Here is a 20,948-nt window from a genome sequence, read left to right as displayed (position 1 = left end):
GCTTACTCAGGCTGGCTGGCTAGCGAGCCCAGGACACTGCGTTGATCATTGCAGATCCTGGGCTAGCCATGTTTCCGGGAACCGCCAACGCACCGGGCCTTAAATGACTCTGCCTGTCTATCAGGCAGAGGCATTCAAGGGTTTGCATGCGGCTACACAGGATCCATTCTGCACACTCGCAGAATAGGTCCTGCGCACGTGCAAATTCCCGATAATCGGGAACCTGCGATCAGCAGACTGCTGAATTTGGCCCATAATTCATAAACATTTTTTTTTATGAGCCACAAGTTCCAATTTACTTTATAGCCCATGGAAAGCCTTTCCCTGCATGTATAATAGTCCTCAAGCATGTACCAATAAACAGCAATAGCGTCTATAGAGGTTTACTGCTATACACTGAAACCTATCATCTAAAGCTTCCTCTGGTTATACAAACATAATGAAGTTTAAAGTGTGGGTGGTCTAGGTCTCTTTACTACTCTGAGCTCTAGGCCATTGCCCCTAAAACCACTTTAGATAAAGCGCAATTGACTTGTGCAGACAAGGCCAGATTAAGATCTGTGAGGACCCCCGGGCAACTAACTAGTGGGGGACCCAAACACTAAAATTGTCAATATGATATGCTGCCGATGTTAACAAAAATTATAAAATGTTTAAACACCACTCCAGCTGCCCTGTTTTTATCCGGTTTTGAGTGCAAAAACATAGGTTGGGTACACACCTGAACGACTTGTAATTGGACTAATTTTACATCAATTTCCCTTGAGGCCAGAACATACGATATTGAGCGTACACAGTCCAATATTGCATATGACCGAATACACTATCGATTAATTCGTATGCGAATTATCGCTGCTCCCGCACACACACCCCAAACACTGGCAACATAACGTCAAAATTGTCCAAATCGGACAGACCTATTGTCTGATTGTCCGGTTGGCCGTACACACTACACAATTGGCACCTAATCGCATGTGATAGCTTCCGGTTGGCCGTACAGCACAGCCAGCAGGTAGACTACGCATACAACCCGTGGGAGCCCATGATAGTGCATACACACTAGCCGATATGCATGATTTGTTGTGCCGATATCGGCCAAGTGTGTAGCCGGCCTTAGAACCCGTTCAAAATACGATTGTATTTCACTGGTTTGATGACCAAACAAATTTGCTTCTTCCCTAATTATCCAAAAGGGTGACTTTACTTCTTTTTCTTTATGTATTTAGCACCACCATATTATTTAGCACTTTAGAGAGTATTTTGAATCATCCACATACTTGTCAGAATCCTGGTGCCGGCATCCCGAAGCTAAGTAGTGAGGGTTAGGAGAAGGGTTAGGCACTAAGGGGGAGGGTTAGGTTTAGGCACTAGGGGTGTGTGGTCAGGTTCAGGCATCGGGGAGGGAGGGTTAGGGTAGGGAGAGGGTTAGTTTAAATCAAACACATGCAATCAAGCAATGCTAGCATCTATGTCAGGGAAATAAATGGAATGACAGAACACATCATAAAATAAAAAAAATGAACAGTAATTCTAAATTAAAAACAAAATTACCTCTTTCCATACTGGGTTTAGTTCATTGTCGATCGCTTTAGTTTTCTTTTTCTCCCCTGTAAAAAACAACATATGTATAAGGGTTTTTAAATGGATTCCTTTGAGGATTTAGTAGGTTCTAATCCAGCTTGACCTGCAGCAAACAAGCCCCTTGAACTACACATTGGTCAAGCAGATGGAACGAAGTGTCTAATGGGATCTGTGTAAATAGTCACATTGTTCTAAACGGTTTGTCCAGGAAATGCTGTTTAAAAGTGGAAATTGCATAACGAGCAATATCAAAGTTCTTCGAAATACATTTATACATAGCCTTCAACATATTTACAATTACAGACATGCATTGTGCATACTGACATATCACAGAACGCAGTATAACCAAGCATGGGCATCCGGACTGAGAAGTGAGCCACACTGTTTGGATGGAAAAGGAAAGTATAGGTAAAGGAATCCAGCAAACACTCAGCACTAAAATTCTAAATAATAAATATAGTAAATATATACTGTATGTGGGGGTGGGAAGATGTAAAAGTAAAACCTTAAATGTTAAAACAGCGACACCATGGCAAGACCGTAGTATAGATAGGTTTCTTCACGTTAAAGGGGCATATGCTCCCTCTTAGTTTCAGGAACGATTCGGCCTCCCTTCCTCATGTCAGTTTGAGTATTTTCAAATTGTTGGCTTTATTCGATCTCAAACGAAATCTTCCACCTCTTTTGAGCGCCTTTGTTTATATTCATTTGGAAGGGGAACATTTCAATAATTTAGCACTCTGTTTTGGCTCCTGATCATCCCCCAGGAGAACCACATGAACTACTCTGGGAAACTGACCTTGCTATACCATTAGATGATGACCAATGGGAAGAGATTCAGTTGCGTCTAGCTATAGCATCCATTAGCGTAACAATCCGAGAAACCTGCTACAAAGTTTATACCCCGCTGGTATTTAGTTTCCACCAAACTTCCTGCTTTTTTCCCTACAACATCTAAACTGTGTTGTAGACTCTGTGGAGACAAAAGCACATTCCTCCATATATGGTGGGCATGTCCCATTATTCGCCTCTTTTGGAATCATGTAAGCCAAGTAAGTAATCAGGCCCTCGGTACTGGTATTACCCTGGAACCTGTGACTGCCTTATTGAACGCCCCACTTTCTGGGGTTTTGAAAACACAAGATGAATTGATCACCCATATTTGTAATACGCTAAACCCTCATAGCTCAACATTAGAAAGACCACCACCCACCTTCAATGGCTGCCCTAGTGGCTAAGATTAACCATATAGCTTCCATGGAATAGATTACTAGTTTATAAAACAGGACCACTAAATTTCACACAATTTGGTCTCCATAGTTCCATTCTCAGGCTCTCTACTTCCCTGTCCCCCCTCCTTCCCTTTATTATTTTTCTTATTTTGGTTTATTCTATTGTTTTTTACTTATAACATTACAACATTCTGGGGTGACCCCTAGTTCACCACAATTGATCTATTTTCTCTTTTTTTTGTGTGTGTTGTCTTATATAAATTACAATATTACGTTAGCTCTTTCATAACAAAATGTATATTTTTTATTACCAGACTGTTTTTGTTATTAATCTCAATTTGTCTATTTCTCCATGCATCATAAGCTTTGTACACTGTTCAGTATTCTGTAATGATTTCTGGTTTTCCCCAATAAAAAAATACATGCTTTAAAAAAAAATAATATCAATTAAAATCAAAAACCACTGCAGTTAGAAGTCTCCATAAAATTACACAACTAAAACCCTTTCTCCAAATAGCAAAACTATGGGGGATCGCTGCCAGGGTCGGACTGGTCCACAGGGGAAATCCCTGGTGGGCCTCCCTCCCTGACAGCCCAACCACTCCTCTATAGATTTCCTTTCACATATACAGTACATTAATGTGGTTTATATGAGTAGAATCACCATCATGGGCTTTACCATAATACATAAGATACATTATACTGCATTTCCAGCGCTCTGATTTATACAGTGAATTGCTGTTAACATTGGAACATTATCATGCCTGCACTATCGGTATTAGTTATATATTTATAAAGAGGCCCTGAGCATGCACTCTAATGGTTAGCCAAGACCCTGTGGTGGCTGGCCACTCCATCTCTGGTGGCTGACCACACCACTTAAGCAGTAGCAGATCCAGGGGGAAGTGGGTGATCGCCCCCCCTTAACACACAGCCCCAGCTCCGTCCACCTACTGGTCCTGTAGGCTGCACAGCAGTGCAGATGTAGGAGCAGGGGTGTTTCTAGAGAGGAGGGGGCCCATGTGCAGGCTCCGACACGGGCCCCCTCCTCTCCGCCCAGCAGCGCACTGAGCTGTGCATGGCCAGCGCTATAGACTCTGGGCACTAGAGTGTGCCCAGAGTCTATAATGTATGCACAGGGCACCGGACCCCCGCGCCGACGTGGGACTCCGGAGAGTTAAGTAATTTTATGGGTGCAGGGTGTGCGGTGCGGGGCCCCCCTGGACCCAGGGGCCAGTGTTCCCAGCACACCCTGCACCCATTATAGATATGCCCCTGTGTGGGAGAGCAGAGCCGGGCATGGTGTAATCTGCGGGCGGTAGCCGAGACCTGACCTCGGCAGTCACAATCAGGCAGGCAGTCGGCCGTTAGCCCGATGCACCCAAGCTGACCAGATAAGGAGGAGTGACATAGGATCTGTAGTTCAGACTCTGACCAGTAAAAGATAAACTACAAATCCCATGAGGCATTGCCAAGCAGCATGAAAAGTCTGTGAACCCATGGCTTGCTACATTAGAGCCTGAACAGTGGAATGCCTCATCTCTTGGAGTCCTGGTTGGGGTCACATGGATGGATGAAAGTTCCTGGTAAAGCTCCTGCATCCTGGCACGCTGGTCAGTAACAGCTGATAGAGAGGGTGGTTGTCACAGTCTGGAGAGCAGCACTGTCACACTGTATGCTGAGTGCATAGCTAATAAACAGTGCTGCTAAATCCCCAATAGCTCCAGTATGGCTACTGTTGTGCTTGGAGGGAGAAAGAGCCGTCACATTTGGAGGCCTCTTTTATTTCTGTTAACCCCTGGCTGGATAATTGCTGAATTGCATGTCAAGTGTGTACCTCCTGCCCAGTCAGTCAGTCAGTCAGGGGAATGCATCCTCCTCCATTCATAGTAAGGGAAATAAAAGGGATAGAAGTAAAAAGATTAATAATGAACGGCAATAGGAAGGGCTATGATGTGAGGGCACCGCGTGAAAATGGGAGTAGCCAGGACTGGAAGTGGGAGGAGGAATGAGTAAAGAGGGGAGGAGTCAGAATTGATTCTTAAACCGCCCCCCCCCCTCTAAAAGAGAAAAGTCTAGATCCACCCCTGCACTTAAGCATTGGCCTATATGGCTGCATTCCCCTGGTGGGCCCTTCTGCCCCAGTCTGACACAGATTTCTAATGGGACATTATTAGCAGTTTGCCAGACTTGCTGCATACTGTAGTACCTAGGCCAATAAGTCTGGAGAATTTTCACAGCGAGCAGAGAGACTGGGAGGCCTATTCATCAACACTAAATTAACGTTTTTAAAGGACATTTTCCTTAAGATATTTTAGTATTCATGAAGTAATTTTATTTAACGCAGAAGATATCACTGATATCTCCTGGCTAAGTTCCCATGCATACATTTCCACACTCCCCATACATTAGTATGGAGATGTGGAAATTATGGTATTCAAATTCAGAAAATAATGTATTTTCGAAATTTGATGGAGGTACTATCCGCTACTGTGAGGTGGCGAATAGCAGGTGAAACTTACCTGCTTACAGCTGGACAGGTCCCCCGACGTCTCCCTCCGGCGCTCTGGTGCGTCCTCTGGCTCCGGAGGCTTGTCTGTCATGTGGTCTCCCAGCAGAACACAATAAAGATTAGAAAAAAAAAATAAATTCTCTAATCTGTACTGTGGTGTGCTGGGAGACCAAATGACAGACCAGCAGGACGGAGCCGGAGGCTGCTGCGCGGAAAGGTAAGTGCGGGACGGGGGGCAGTTGAGCGGAGGGTGGAGGGAGGGGTTGGGTACACAAAATTACCGCAGCTCTAAGTAGTGCTGCGCGTGCGCTGGGTTTACGAATATTACAGCGCATGTGCAGCACAGATTCCAGCTGTAGTAATGCAGTGTAGTGAGGGAAAATTATTTCCTGAAAAGCTGTCATCGCAGAAATGACAGATTTTCAGAATAGATAGTTATGGAGAGGAGGAATAATAAATTCCCCCTGTAATTAGTTAGAACTCCATGCGAGTTCTAAACCTAATTACCTCCATCGTATTTTATGTGTCAATGAATAGACCCCTGGGTGTCAGGATGCAGCTGATTGGGCAAGACATGCAGTACTGCATGTCTTGCAGAATCAGCTGCATCCTGACACCCTGAGTGAGGCTATGTGGGTTTAATAATTATCCTGATTTCACAGACTGAGGCTGCAACATCGTTGAGCATCTAGAATGGTGGGGTTCACAGGAGTGAGGAAGGGGTGTGTGAGGGAGGCAGGGGCGTATCTATCATGGGTGCAGGGTGTGCAGAGCACATTAGCACCTGGGTCTAGGGGTGGCCCGCACCGCACACCCTGCACCCATATTATCTAATACTTACCTCTCCAAGCCATTTTTCTGGCATTTCGCACATGCACAGTGAGGAAAGTCTGGAAAATGGTGGCCGCAACATTTCCCCAGCGGCCTGCGCAGCCTCTAGTGCCCAGAGTCTACTGAACTTGCGGTCGGCGGTCAGACACGTCAGTCTGCTGCCAGCCGCCGGGGAGAGAGGAGGGGTCCCTGGATGGGGAATGAACACCCCTCCTCTCTTAATAGCAGAAGCTTTGCTTTATCCTTGAGGTTGGTAAAGTGTATATCTCACTCACATACAGTAGAGACAGACATTTTGAACCAATAATCACTTGTACAATTAACAAGATTGCATGCATTTGAATATATGTTTAGCCTCCCAAAAATGTATGGCAGTGTGGTGCAAAGTGCTGGAGAAAGCGACTGATTGAGGGGGTTTCGTAGTACATAAAAAGTGAGCCAGGTCATTCTGTAGTAGGGCATTGCCTAGTGGAAGGGATTCACATATCTTTATAGTTTTGTGTTAAATGACCAAATGGAAAGGTTGTAAGTCAAGTCACAGATGGCCGAAGTGGAATGCAAAAATGTGCTATATGCTTACTGCAAAATACATATATAAAATGTGACGGGAACACTTCATGTCCATTAGTGGGCATAGATTGTAAAATAAACATTACATTTGGGCTAAATATTCTGACTAATCAGACATACAAGCAGTGATTGTGTTGGAGCATGAATCACTGACAAGCACGGGAAATACAAGTATGGAAATATTGAGAAGTTCACCCACTGTTCCGTTTTGTTCAATAGGTCATCATCATATTAGCACTTTAACATTGTTAGGTCAATGAGCTAGAATTAATAATCAGTCATGTGTTCTAAAAATCATCAAGACTAAGGAAGTAGCAGTTCCTCTATGCGTAAGGGCAGCAAACAAGGTATATATATATTTTAATCAATTTTCTTAATGCTCTATGAACCATTGATTTATGGACATCATTATCAATATTTCGGATTTATCAAAGGGCAAAAATAGGTGTTTATTAGTATGATTCACCGGCATAGGTATCCCATGTCTGTCTGTAGCACTGCGATAACAGTGTCATTATTATTTACCATCTTAGACAAAAAACAGACCAGACCAAATACCATTTATAAAATGCTTAAGTCAATTATTTTTATCTTCCAAAAAAATATTGATAATTAAAATAGTTTATTTCAATTTATTTTTTGACATGGACAAATGTGCAGCTCACACATGCACATACTGTATTTACAAAGTCTCTTTGCTAAACAGTAAAGTTATACCTTACTATCCCAGGCCACTGCTGCCAGGGCAACAGAGTATAACTCTGTTTCCCATGTGGTATTTGAGGAGTTTTGAAAATAACTAGGATTTTCCACAGCAACAGAAAAAAAAATATATATATATAAATCAGACTTCACAATGGGATTGCAATAAACAGATACTGTCCTAAACACCTCTTTGGTTTACCAGGATTCCCTTTATCTTTTATGTTTTTCCAGAGGAAAAAAAAAAAAAATGTAATAATGGGATATGAAACAAAAATAGTGAATGAAAATACCTACATCACCAAAGAAAGATTTATACGCCATTATAAAATGGACACTAACAAAAATATTGTCTGCTTGTGTACAAGAGAGCTGAGAAGGGTGAATGTTCCACTCCCCTGCAACCCAATATGAACAAACCAAGGAGTAAATATGTGTTCACCAAAACTTCCAAATGGACAATACCATACCCGTCCCCCGCCTCTAAAGAAGTGAAACCAAGACCTGCAAGCTATTAAAAGGAGCACTAATAAGTGTAAGTGGGTGTGTGTATACACTCTACCATAAGTGCTGCAGAAAAGAACGTCTATGGAATTTGACTCATTTTAATTGCCATTTTATTTTTGGAGGTTCACAGAGTGGGAAATTGGCACGCAACGTCGTAAAAAGATTTACAAGCATATAGATTTTTTTATTTTTTTCAGAAAAGTTTAGAAACTGCAGTTCCTGCATAATTTTATGAGTTGTTGCTATGTGCCAATAACCTAATACAGGAGATGTCACAGAAATCTTATGCAGATAGCCAATTAGAGCTGTAGGTTGCAGTCCCATTATTATCATGAGAGACTACGTTCTGATCCTTAAGCACCAAACATACTCAGAATCTCATACTGGTCTACTTTTGAAAAAGCATTTCAGGGAGATTGTGAAAGCACCACCTATGAGCGTGGCGGTAAAGTGGGCGAGTACTACTACATTTGAGAGGCGTGTCAAAACTGGATTACATCCATATGTAAATGAGCCCGCCCCAAAGCAGTTAGTAAGATTTATTTATTGATTAAAAACCCAGTGATACTTTTCAGAAAATGCCTGTAGCCATAGGGATCATTGTGCTTTATAACCAATGCAGGGAAATTATACTAGTGATCCCATTTGAATGTATATTTTTTTGTTTTGTTTACATAGAACAGCTTTATGATTGGGGTAAGGTGCAATCAGGGAGATTGCTAGACTCTTTAGGGAGTCAGGGAGACTCCCTGAAATAGTAGCAATCAGGGAGAGTTGGCAAGTATGCCTCAGATGGCGCAAACCACTTTATGATTAATGGAAGCATATTTGTAGGAGAGGGTCTTATTCTGACCCAATGGTTTAAGTACCTATCCAGAACAGGTCCTGCATGATCGCTCGCAGTCCCCCCATAGCCACAGAGTGTGGGGGGGCAAAACAGGGGCGGCGGCCAGGACCATTCTAGAAAATGTGGGTGTGTCACAATGTTGATCCAAAGCACGCTGCACTCTGATCTCAGATGCATGTAGTAGCCATCCATTTCCTACAGACACCCCCTGCTGCATTTGCATTTTAGTTGTACGGTATTGCGCAGCAGATTCCCTGAGGCTGTGCAATACCGTCCACACGAGAATCAGGCCAACTGTGCGCATGTGCAGTGTCAGATTCCCCGGCGCTGTCCCTGCAAGTTACAGTTAGTACATACCGGTGATACAGTATTTCCATTCAAAATGGAAATATCCGTCGTGATAGAATTATTATTTGCAGCAGACACACACACACACACACACACACACACACACACACATATATATAGGCTCTATTTACTACAATCCGCATTAGTAATGCAGATTGTAGTGTGATATTACTGACTGAATTCGCATTGCGAATTCAGCCACTATCACAGGGATTTACTACAAACTCCTTGCAGGGACAGTGCTTGCGAGAAAGCTCTGTCCCTGCGAAACCCCTCCACATGCTAGTCACGGTATTTTCACAAGAAAAAAAATAAAAATACACAGTGACAAGTGCCCCACGCATGCGCCGACCGGTTGCTGCTGCTACTAAACCCCCCCGTGCTAAGCCTCGCCCCCAAGTCCTGCCCCCCGCGATAGCAGACCCCCCCAGCCAGCTTTATTACACTTACCTGCATGATCCGGGCTCCACGGTGCAGGTGACGACTGGTCCACAGTGCAGCATGGGAGACCAGCTGACCGGAGAGAGGGCATCACCGGAGCCCCGAACTCCGGTCCCTGGAGTCAGGTAAGTTTTTTTTTTTTTTTACTGTGAATCAGCGTGTGGTCTGTTTAGACCACACAGCTGATAACTGGGGCCGGCTCCAGGCTTTGTTCTCCCAGTCAGAGCGGAGCAGTCCGGTAACCGGGGGAGACCCTGGATAACGCCATCTCCAGGTGGCGTTATTATCACAGGGCTTCCCCCCGGTATTTTTTCACATTTTATGTTTAGTAACTTTGGTCAGATCACATTTCCCATTACAATTATGGGAAATGCCATCTGCTTACTAAAAATAAGTGATACTTAGGGGACGGAGTAGAATTTCACGAATCCTACTCCAATTGCCCTTTAGTAACTGTAGGTGAAACTAAAATAATGTGAAAAGGGTGTGAAAACACCCTTTTTCACTTTTAGTAAAAATAATGTTAATAAATAGAGCCCACATAGGCCCCTTAAATTGTTCCATGATATGATCTACAAAGTGTAACTTCCTATGAGGAAGCCTGCATCATATATCTTTGTGCAGTACATTAAGGAGACCAAGGTGTCTATTCATAGCAGTGAAAAGCCCTTTATCAGTGATAACAGGGCTTTTCACTGATTTGTCCCATTCATAGATGGGGTTACCGTGAAGAAGTCTCAGATTTCCCCAGCAGTGCCCCTGATAAGTGTACATATCGCTTCCCCATATACTAGTATAGTGAGAGCGATTCAGAGAAGCACGGAGAGGTCAGCTTTCCATTGTGCTTCTCCTGACTAGGGGTGGCCATCAACAATTCAAAATAATCGATGGTTCATGGCAGATTTAGAATATTTTTACCATCGATGGCTAAGAGCCAATTTTTTTTATAGGATGGGACAGATCTTAGCCCCAAACCCCGGTGCTGCCAAGCCCTGCCCCTGTTTTTTTTTTTCATTGGCCCGCCGTTCTTCCCCACAATGGTGACCATTGAGGGGTGCAAACCATCGATTGTTTAAAATAAATTGTTTGTGTGTCATCGATGGTAGCCAATGGACCCATTGATGGTAAACAGCAATGACACCCCACAGATGGCCATCCCTACTCCTGACAGGAGTAGCAGTGACTGCAGTCTTCTTGCCTCCTCCCCGTTCTCTCCTTCCCCTTCTATTAAAGGAGCCAATGAGAGGGGCCCAGGGAAAAAAAATGGCAGAGAAAATAAAAAAATCTGCCCCTGCTCTGCGAGTGATCCGGACACTGGGCACTCCACTGAAGGAGATTGGTATGCCATATGCTGGGTCACTTCAGACTGCTCGCATATGGCACACCTACAGCAGGCTTGCTCTGCCCCCACCCCCAACGCAGCTGTCCTATCGGTCCCCTACGCTGCCTGTGGAACTGCTGGTGCATGCGAAGTGCGAACAACAGTTACCAGAATGGCGGTACTTCATTCTCTGCAAGCCTCACCAGGATCACAAATGGGTAGTTTATCAGAGGATGTCGCAGGACATAAAACATTGCATCGAGATGGTGCAATACAGTAATATTTTCGGGTAGCCGTTTCAGAATGTACATGAATGGATCCCCAAAGCAATTGATGATCAACATTCTTCCGGGATTCAGAGTTTTCATCAAGATCATATACATAAAGTGTTTGGCGTGGGGATGGTAGCGCAGAGTGTTCTTGTTATTGGACCTTGCAATCTTTTCCTTATTTTTATAGTTACACAGTTTCACTTTTTTTTTTTTTTATTCTTTTTAAAAAAGCTGGTCCACCGAGTTCAGCCTAAGAATTCTTACTGCATGTATGCAGAGAGAGGCAAATCATCAACCCTAACTGCAAGAGATCGGCCGCTCATAGGTAAAAAATACAAATAATTTATGGATTATACTGTAGCAATTGGATACTTCCCTGGATCACTCATGTCCTCAACTATTGATAGTTACAGATCCCATTTCTTTTAAGAAAGACATTGAATACATTTTTCATTTCTACTTATGAATTTGCCAACGCCATGTATTGTAACTAATTCCACATCTTACCCACCAACGCAAAAAAGGACTTCCCCCTCATGCCACTGCCCACCTACTGAACTCCGGACTCTCCCCCAGCCATCAAATGTGAACTCAGGAAACCCACCTCTATACCACGGATTACTCTACTACTCCCATCAGTGCCTCCTTCTACGGTCCAGATCCCCAAACTGAGCCGCATGCACAGCGCTCAGCTCTGTCCTTTTTTTAAAGCACTCCACTCCACCCTTTGCTTTCAGGTCAGCATTTCTTTCCTCTACCATCCTTGTGAATGACTATGGTGCATAAAAAGTATGATAAAAAGTAAATAAGCTCACGGTGAAACACTCTCTCTTACACTAATGCTGTGTACACAATTAGCGATGTGTACCCAGCACAACATTGCCAGCGATAGGACCTGGCATGCGGCAAGGGCATACGCCTTGATGAAGCTGGGTCCAACAAAGGCGGGGGGGAGGTTACGTGTTATGACAGTCAGCGACATCTCCCATACCCAGCTTTAGAATAATGAACTCTTCATACTGGACAAGGTCATTCAAACAAAACTTTACTTCAAATATTTTTATTTGTATTTATTAGGTCACCACTAAGGAACCTTTTTTCCTTAAAGTAAAACAAATCTAGTAGATCGAACCTCAGTTTGTGACTTAACCCCTCCATTCCATTTATTAATAAAGTGGTTAGTCCTGAATCTTCTGGTGCTCCTTTGTAATTCTTACAGTAAAGAACCCTAGGGTATGGGGCCCATTCATCATCAATAAAACGCTAGTTTCCGCATGTCCAAGTTACCGGGCCATTCATCATCAGGGATCCCAAATGGACAACGTGATCTTCAGCAAACTCCGAAAATTGAAAGCTTTCGGAGTTTGCTTGCGAGCAATCTTCAAACGGCGCTTGTTCTCAGATCCCCGCTCCTTCCTATGGGAAGGAGTTCCAGGGATGCGAAGAGGGATCTCTCTGCCACCTCCTAACTACCTCCCCGGCGGCTTTGCGCATGCGTGTCTTCAGGTCACGCATGCGTAGCCGGACCAATGGGGAAATGGTAAGTAACCAAGGGGACAGCCATTTTTCAGAGCAGCTGTCCCTTCACTGGAGCAATGATGAATTGCTCTGGTGTCAAGTTCCCCCGCTGCGAGTTTGATCTGATCAATACTTAATCATCGGGACCATACGGCCTCCGATTATGAATAGGCCCCTTAATCCCATATTAAAGCTCTGGTGACATATACAATGGTAATAGCATCTCCTCACTACATTTATCAATACAAAATTGGGACAAACTAAGCCCACATTCGGTAGGTGTGCCAAGCCCAGGGTCCGCGTTGATGGTCGCAGACTTCCTGGACCCAGGTGACCAGTTGCGACGGCCAGTCTGAGTAAGCTTTGGCTTACGCAGACTGGGCAAGGGCTGCGACCATTGGGACCGGTGGTCGTGATGGTCTCGATGGTGATCTGATGCAGCTTCTTCTGATGCAGCACTGAGAATGCAGATGGTGTCCATTACCTACAGACGCTTCCTGCTGCATTTGCATTTTAGTTGTACGGCTGTGCAATACCATCCAGATCAGAATCAGGCTCTAATCCTGGTACCCAATCCGAACAAAGCCCACCGAGCTCTAGCCAATCACTCCCCCTTTGTGATGAAGTCCTGTCCACTTCCATGCAAGAACAAACCTATGTGAGGTATGGAAATAGTATGTGCCATCTTGTGCATTTATTTATGCAACCTAGGATTCGCCATTGCAGCTGCTACTGCTTTGCACTGTGTGTGTCAACTAGTATTCCCAAGACCTTTTGCATCTCAGCTTTACTAAATGCATTTCCTTTAAGGTGAAAAGGCCCGTTACATAAATGGAAACTGTAGTTTCCACATGCTTTAAGTAGCAGGAACATTCATCATTAGTTGCCCGATGTGGAGTCCCAGGGACGGCACCAGCAGACCTGCCCTCTCTGGAAATCAATCTATTTTTTGGGGGGGCACAGACGGGCACCCGCCAGCTATGCTTTCTTGAATTAGTTCTGCCAGCCCTGCATGGCTAACTTTCTGTACCAAGAGACTACTCTGACATGTGCGCCATCTGCTCATCATGGGGGCCATACGAAATTGGGACAGTTGTAAGTTATGGTGATATATTAAACAATCCAAACTATAACATGTTTAAATTGCAGATCTTCTAAAGAATCTCTCGCACAACGTAATTATGTATTTTATATAGCTTTATCCAATGGTTTCTGGATACTGTCAGCACTATCTGCTATGAGCCTTAACATGTACTGTATTTTAAAACACTCGATTTAAAAGATATTCAAATAATGCACACGGTTAATGTGTCATTGGAAATAGTTGTGCCTGTTTTTTGCAGCGTTAGCGGTGTTACATTTGGATGCCCCGATACAAACACAATAGAGTCAATATTAAAAGGAAGGTATTGTTATGGCTCTGTGAGAGTTCCAGTACTGTTAGCAGACTGTGTATACTAGGGAGGGGAACACCGCTCAATTGTCCAATAAACAAACACAAGATAGAAGAGAGAACCCTTTCCTAGGTCAGAGGAGCAACGTAAATAGCCAGCTTTAGTAATCATTATCTGAGAACATGCAAGTCTATGCCAGCTCATGGAATACAATGCAGGGTCATATGCCCTCTTTTATATCAGCAGCTGACAGTTTAAAGTTGGTACACAGGGTGATATATCAGCCATTTAATCGAACAGATGAAATATTGCGAGCGCGTAGACGGGAGTGTACCCCCAATGTGTGTGAACGTAGTCATTGACAGATATATTGCATCCACCCTGCAGCAAAGCAGATGGCAAATTCAAATGCCCGCCCAGTTGTGACGCCAGGGTGCAAGCGGCAGATCGGCAAGTCTGTGTAGCTTACCGGATTGGCCGCTGTGTCAGAGGATACAGCTCGACTTCACAGACAGTAATTTGTTAGATTAGGTGAACGCGCTCATCGTACATCAGTGCGCTACCGGTGGCAAGCGCTCATTATCACTTTATTAACTCGGCAGGACAAGGAATCATTAATCTTTAAGAGAAGAGAAATTACTCGTTTTCAGTTTAGTGAGAATTAATAATATTCCTATAGCGTTTCAAGCTGTATTTAGTAGTGCATCACTGCATAGGCCATCACCCAAACGAACCTCATGTTTATATACATACAATATCTCAATTATGTCAAAGTGCAACAAGGACACAAACCAGTGCTGGTTGCCTGTTCAACCAAAACAGGACATTAATCTTGCAGAACGTACATTACTAATGTTTAACTATACATTTATTAAACATCTACCTTCCTCACATTTCAGGCCATGCACAGAAGCCACCTAAACTTAAGTACTTCCTAAGTACCCCAAACCATTTACAAGTCCAATCTCTAGACAAATTAGACCACACACCCAAACTGCCCATGTCTGATTTTTCACCCTTTCTAGGCCAGAGGTTCCCAAACTGGGTGCCACAGGTTAGTGGTCATTAAATCAAATTATGTTTGGTCAATGCGATATGCAAAACCATGCTGGTGGCTGACAATCATAAAATATGTGAACAAAAAGAAGCGCAATCCTGTCTACTGAACCTAATAATGACATAGCAAAAAAATAAATAAATATTAAATTAAGTAAAAGTTGTGTAAGTGTCTCAATAAGAAACTTTTGGCCTAGGGTTGCCATGGAAAAAAAAAAAAAAAAAAAAGTCATGATACTCTAGGGTGATCATACCTCCCAACATTTTTGATTCCCAAATCAGAACTGTTTGCGTGCATCTTTGTGCTCAGAAGGGGCGAGGCCTCTTGTCCACACAGTCATCAACCCATGTTTGGGGAGATGACCACGTGTCAAGCCCCCAATTTTCATCACGCTGGGCGTGAGTCAGCAGTCCAGTAGCTTTTGGGCTGCCCCCAGCCTCTCCTGGCTCTGAAAAAAAAAAATCACATGCATTCACTGCAGCTATGCCATGAAGAGCAGTGGTTCTAGAGTGTCCCCAAACCTCCTAGCCACCCGCTGAACACTGCGGCCAGGGGGTGGGGCAGATGAAATCGGGACAGTTGGAAAACATGTCGCGATACAAGAAAATGTAGGAACCACTGCTTGAGGCCACAACCACTTTAGCCCATACTTGCCTACCCTCCCGATTCGGCGGGAAACCTCCTGAAAATCGGGTGCCACTCCCAGCCCCCCGGAAAGGCAGACAAGCCTACCAGCATCCGCCGACCTCTCTGTGCCCCCACCCACGGTTATAAGAGAATCACCTGCAGTAGGGGGGGCGGTGACATGATTTTCAACAAATTACGCCATTGTGGCCTTGCCCCCGCTTCACAATGCCCGTAATCTCGGCTTTGTGTAGCGGGGGCAGGGCCAAAATGACGCGATCGAGTGGCCACTAGCCCGCTCCGCCCACAAATGTCAGCCACGCCCCCTTGCCGATCTGGCTGCCCCATCCCGGAAGGGGCAGCCAGAAACTCGACGACCCAGCTTTAGCCTTTAAGGAGCACTACAATTGAGCGCGTTCCTGAATTGCTACGGAAGGGAGCTCACGGAGCTATTCAAATCACCACACTGTTTACTTTGTGGGGAAGTAGTCGAGAATGCTGGTTCTCGTGACTTAACCTGGCCGTTTAGTCATGAGAAAAGGCATTCTCCGACTAAAGTGCCAGCAGTGATGCCATTAGAGCTGCACCAAGTTGGGAAACGACCACTTTGGAAGGAAATCCCGATCGTCTCAAAAGGACAAGTATTATCTAACCTAATCTACCCCCTAACTCTAACCATCCTTTAGGGTGCCTAACCCTAACCCCCCCCCCCTCTGTGCCTAACCCTAATCCCCCCTCTAAGTGCCTAAACCTAACCCTCCCCCTTTCTCCGCCATCTAAACCCAAGTCCCCCGGGGAGGGTATCTAACCCTAAGTTCCCCCTGGGGGTGCCTAACCTTAAGTCCCTCCCGGATCCCTAACCCTAAAACGCGGCTGTCCGCGCTCAGCATCCCTTCGATCAGGATGCCGGGCGCCGGTCTCCCGGCGTAGGTTAATTAGCCCTCGCCGGGATTCTGTAGTGGAGATGCCGGCGGTCGGCATAGCGACTGCCGGCATCATAAATGCATAACTGCCTCCACTACATCGCAAAATTGGTTTTATTAAAAATTGCCTTTTTTATGCTTAAAAGCACCCACCAGGAGGGGCTGGCCATCCACACCCCCATCCCAATACCGGAGGTACGCCTCATTACTCTTCATTAAAGATCATAGTCTGTAAAGATAAAACCATTTTCTTTGAGGGCACATAATATAAATAAAACACACACACACACACACACACCTTTATATATTGTCTAGTTTAGATTATAATTCTTATATCCAAATTGACTATTAACTGTGCAACATTAACCTGAAGCACACCTACTGTACATTATGCATATAACTTTTGTTTCTCCACTTTATAGTGACCAGTAAGTCTGGAGGAGAGCGTAGTAGAACGAGAAGTGTAATAGACATATGATATACACATAAAATGTAACTTGCAGAGATTATTGTAGGCTAAAGGTGTATATACTAGAGTCAGTTCTGCATACCCATAGGACATAAAACAGGTTATTAACCGAGCCAACACCCAAACTTGTGAAATGTAAGTGAATACATTTAGTCTTGGGCTAGAGTTAGAAGTAAGAAGCTGCTTCAGGGATCAATGGTGTCCTCTCCTCATACAGTATTGCTGCAATCGTACCAAACTGCCCCTCTCTGTGCACCAGGTCCCGCGCAACGCGGCTTGTGCAGTGTGACTTTTGCGCCCGAAAATGCATCTTAGTCGCAACTCTCAATGTGGTGTGATAAAACTGCTTCGCAAGAATGCACTGATTAATTTGATATGTAACATATCCGTGTGTGACTTATACCCCTTTCACACTAACAGCAATAGCCCGGGTTATTGCACGTGAACGCACAGCAACCCAGGTTACTGTGCCGTGTGAAAGGGACCAGATGAAATAAGCATGGTCAAGCGAGTTCAACCCGTCTCGCGATGCAGTGTGAACGAGTAACCCGGGTCGATGAGACGAGGGTCTCGTTCACAGCATAGTAACAGCCGGCGCTTGGAGATGACCATGTCTCCAAGCACTGGCTTAACACATGATGGTGGTGCAGTCATCGACCCGGCAATAAGCCAGGTTGGGCTGCCAGTCTGAAAGGGGTCTCAGCCGGGTCGCACTAGCTAGAAATGTTTTAAACATGTACAAAATCGCAGATGAAGCACAACAGCATTTGGCCTGAGATAAACCAGCGGCTGCTGCTGCATCATTGTCAGGAGACTCCATGAAATAATAGCAAACTCCCTGAAGAGTCTAGCACTCTCCTCGATTGCACCTTACCCTCATTAAGAAGCAGACAGCAGTTATAAAAAATGATCATTAGTATAATTTCCCTGCATTGGTTATAGGGTACAATGATCCCTATGGCTGGCTACAGGCATTTTCTAAAAGTATCAGTGAGTTTTCATCAACAAATAGATCTTACCAACTGCTTTGGGTCTAGTTTACATTTGGATATAAATTAGCTTTATGACACGCCTCTCAGATGTAGCGGTATACGCCCACTTTACCATCGCACTCAGATGTGGTTTTCACAATCTCCCTGAAATTCTTTTTCAAAAGTAGGCAAGTATGAGACAGATTCAGACTTATTCGAACACAGATGTACAAATGTCTCACATTAAATTGATCAGTGTGATCTAGCAAATTAGTTTTGTCGCATCAAGTTGTTTTATTGGTGTGAATAAGTCGGACATTTTGAGCGAATAAGATGCTCAGCCGAGTTGCACAGGACCTGGCGCGTTGACAGGGGCCATTTAGAATGATTGCTGCAAAAGTGTATGAAGACAGACAACCAGTGTCAGACTGGGGGCGTGAAGGGCCCAATGGCAGAATGCAGTGGTAGGAACCCATGATTAAAGGGTGTGACCAGTCTCCAGAGTGGTTGTGGCCAGCCACCACAGAGGCTTGGCTAACCTCTGTGGTCTGGGCCCATATACATACATAAAATTCTGATTGGTACATTATTATGCACCGATTGATAACTACAATGCACTCTAGTGAGTACACCATAATCCTGGAAATGCAGTATAACGTAACATATGTACAGTCTGGAACCAAACCGTAGAGCACAGGTTCTCAAACTCGGTCCTCAGGACCCTAAACAGTGCATGTTTTCCAGGTCTCCGCACAGAATCGCAAGTGAAATAATTAGCTCCACCTGTGGACCTTTTAGAATGTTTCAGTGAGTAATTAATTCACCTGTGTAGCTGCTGGGTGACCTGCAAAATATGACCTCTGTGGGGTCCTGAGGACAGAGTTTGAGAATCACTGCCCTAGAGGATGGGGTGGGCCCTCAGCCAGGGAGACCCACCAGGAATTTCCACAGTACCCCTCTGAGCCAGTCCGACTCTGCACACAACACAAAGGGGTCACTCCAATTGCACGCGATGATCTTGCGGGTGAGAGTCATGGCGGCAATGGGCGCACCTTACGGCAGCCAGGATTCACATAAAAGTGCTCGCAGACCCATAGAGCTCCAAGTAAAATTATGCGACTCTGAGCTTGGGTCAGCCGCAAAGCGTGCCGTCCGTTGCCGGTGTTTTAACGCCATTGAAACGGCAACTCACACCATTCGCATGGAATAGGATTGACCTCAAAGCTCTGTATGGTTATTTACAGTAGGACAATAAAAAGGAGGATGCAGAAAAGACAGATTTTGTCACAATTGCTTTATTAAAATTGTGAATTCACAGACAAACTCGCTAATCTATTGATTGTTACTGGGCTGTAACATTTTTAAGATAATATTGTGTGCTGTGTATTTTCCCTGCCTTGCTGATCTAATAAAGTCTTCAAACAAAACAATTGATGCCATAGAAGATCTATGCTGCCTACAAAAGAAGCTCAATGCCCAGGTGTGAATCTAGGGTAGTGGTCATTGTGGCATCACACTTCTAGTAGCCCAAATGTGAGCTTCAGTCATTGCCATGACACTTGTTCACTTGCCCAAAACTTGTGTAACCCGTCGCCCTAATACCAGTTGTGCAGTGCGGCCTTTGCAGGGCATGGAGGGAAGGAGAAGTGGCAATGCCAAATCACCCTCCTAAAGCCCCCAGTTTGCCCTAGACACTGCTAGCATCAACACTGGGCCCTCCACTAAATTTTGCTATGGGTCCCAGCAATATAATGTCCTTCCTTTATCTCGGTGCGGTTTTTACATATAGAAGCCATTAATATCTATAGTTAATGGGATGTCTATATTCCCCGACACTTTCCCTGTTACTTGTGACCTATGAACTCTGCAATAAGCTCTCATGATACATTAAACAGTCAGGAAATGTTGAGCTTGTCAGAGATTGTTGCCCTTTATATGCACAGCCCGCCCTATGACGCCCCTTTACATGCACAGCCCGCCCTATGATGCCCCTTTATATGCACAGCCCACCCTATGACGCCCCTTTAAATGCACAGCGCACCCTATGACACCCCTTTAAATGCACAGCCCACCCTATGACCCAATATTTATGCACAGCCCTATGACGCCCCTTTATATGGACAGCCCTATGATGACCCCAGCATGATCCAAGACAGGTGCACAATAAGTGTCTGTATGTCGCTACCATTAAATGATGAGCATATCCCAAATTCCCCACTGTGATTGTACACTACATTTCCCCTACAGATAGAGAGAAATAAAACTCTGGGACTGGAATGAAGATTGTACAGATGCCAAAACACCTCAGGGTAGAGCATTGTGGTTATAAAAGAATATTTTCATTGTTGTCAGACAGTAGCCGTACAACTCGGAAGGAGGATTCTCACGACTACTGCACGTACATTGCAATCACCAATTATAAATAAGGGCGCGGATACCATGGGGCCTGAAAATGTGAGACAAATTTTTTTTAAATGAATTTTAAAGGGCACATGTAGACCTGGACATCGCTACCCATATAACTCCGCAGGAGGATGGGTGGCACCTAGCCTAGGCAACCCTAGTGGGACCCTAATATTGCCACCTTAGACTACCAATCTTCATCATTCCCCGGCATTGCCTCCTGGACAATCTGCAAGGACTTCAGTAGAATGACGACCTACCAAGCAGGAATGGACATGGAATATATGCAACAGGGGATACAGTCACCATGTCGACATTCAAGATGTGGACAATTGTGATGTAGACATTTTTTGGAATGTTAATGCATGAAATGCTGACCTTCTGAAGAATCTAGACATTAGTGTTAGGCTGCAGGGAGGGGAGGC

General features: G+C 44.6%; 1 protein-coding gene across 1 annotated transcript in view; it reads right to left on the bottom strand.

Moving 5' to 3' along the window:
- MYOF (myoferlin) overlaps window positions 1-20,948 on the bottom strand; it is a 166,836-nt gene that overhangs the window by 137,935 nt on the left and 7,953 nt on the right. Inside the window, 1 exon segment of the mRNA XM_088476911.1 lies at window positions 1,552-1,607. Within this exon segment, the coding sequence (XP_088333037.1) occupies window positions 1,552-1,607 (56 nt within the window).

The sequence above is a fragment of the Taudactylus pleione genome, unplaced genomic scaffold (assembly GCF_031769625.1).
Source record: "Taudactylus pleione unplaced genomic scaffold, aTauple2 ptg000198l, whole genome shotgun sequence".
Classification (NCBI taxonomy): domain Eukaryota; kingdom Metazoa; phylum Chordata; class Amphibia; order Anura; family Myobatrachidae; genus Taudactylus; species Taudactylus pleione.
The sequence above is the reverse complement of the archived record's forward strand: the minus strand, read 5'-3'. Positions and strand labels throughout refer to the sequence as shown.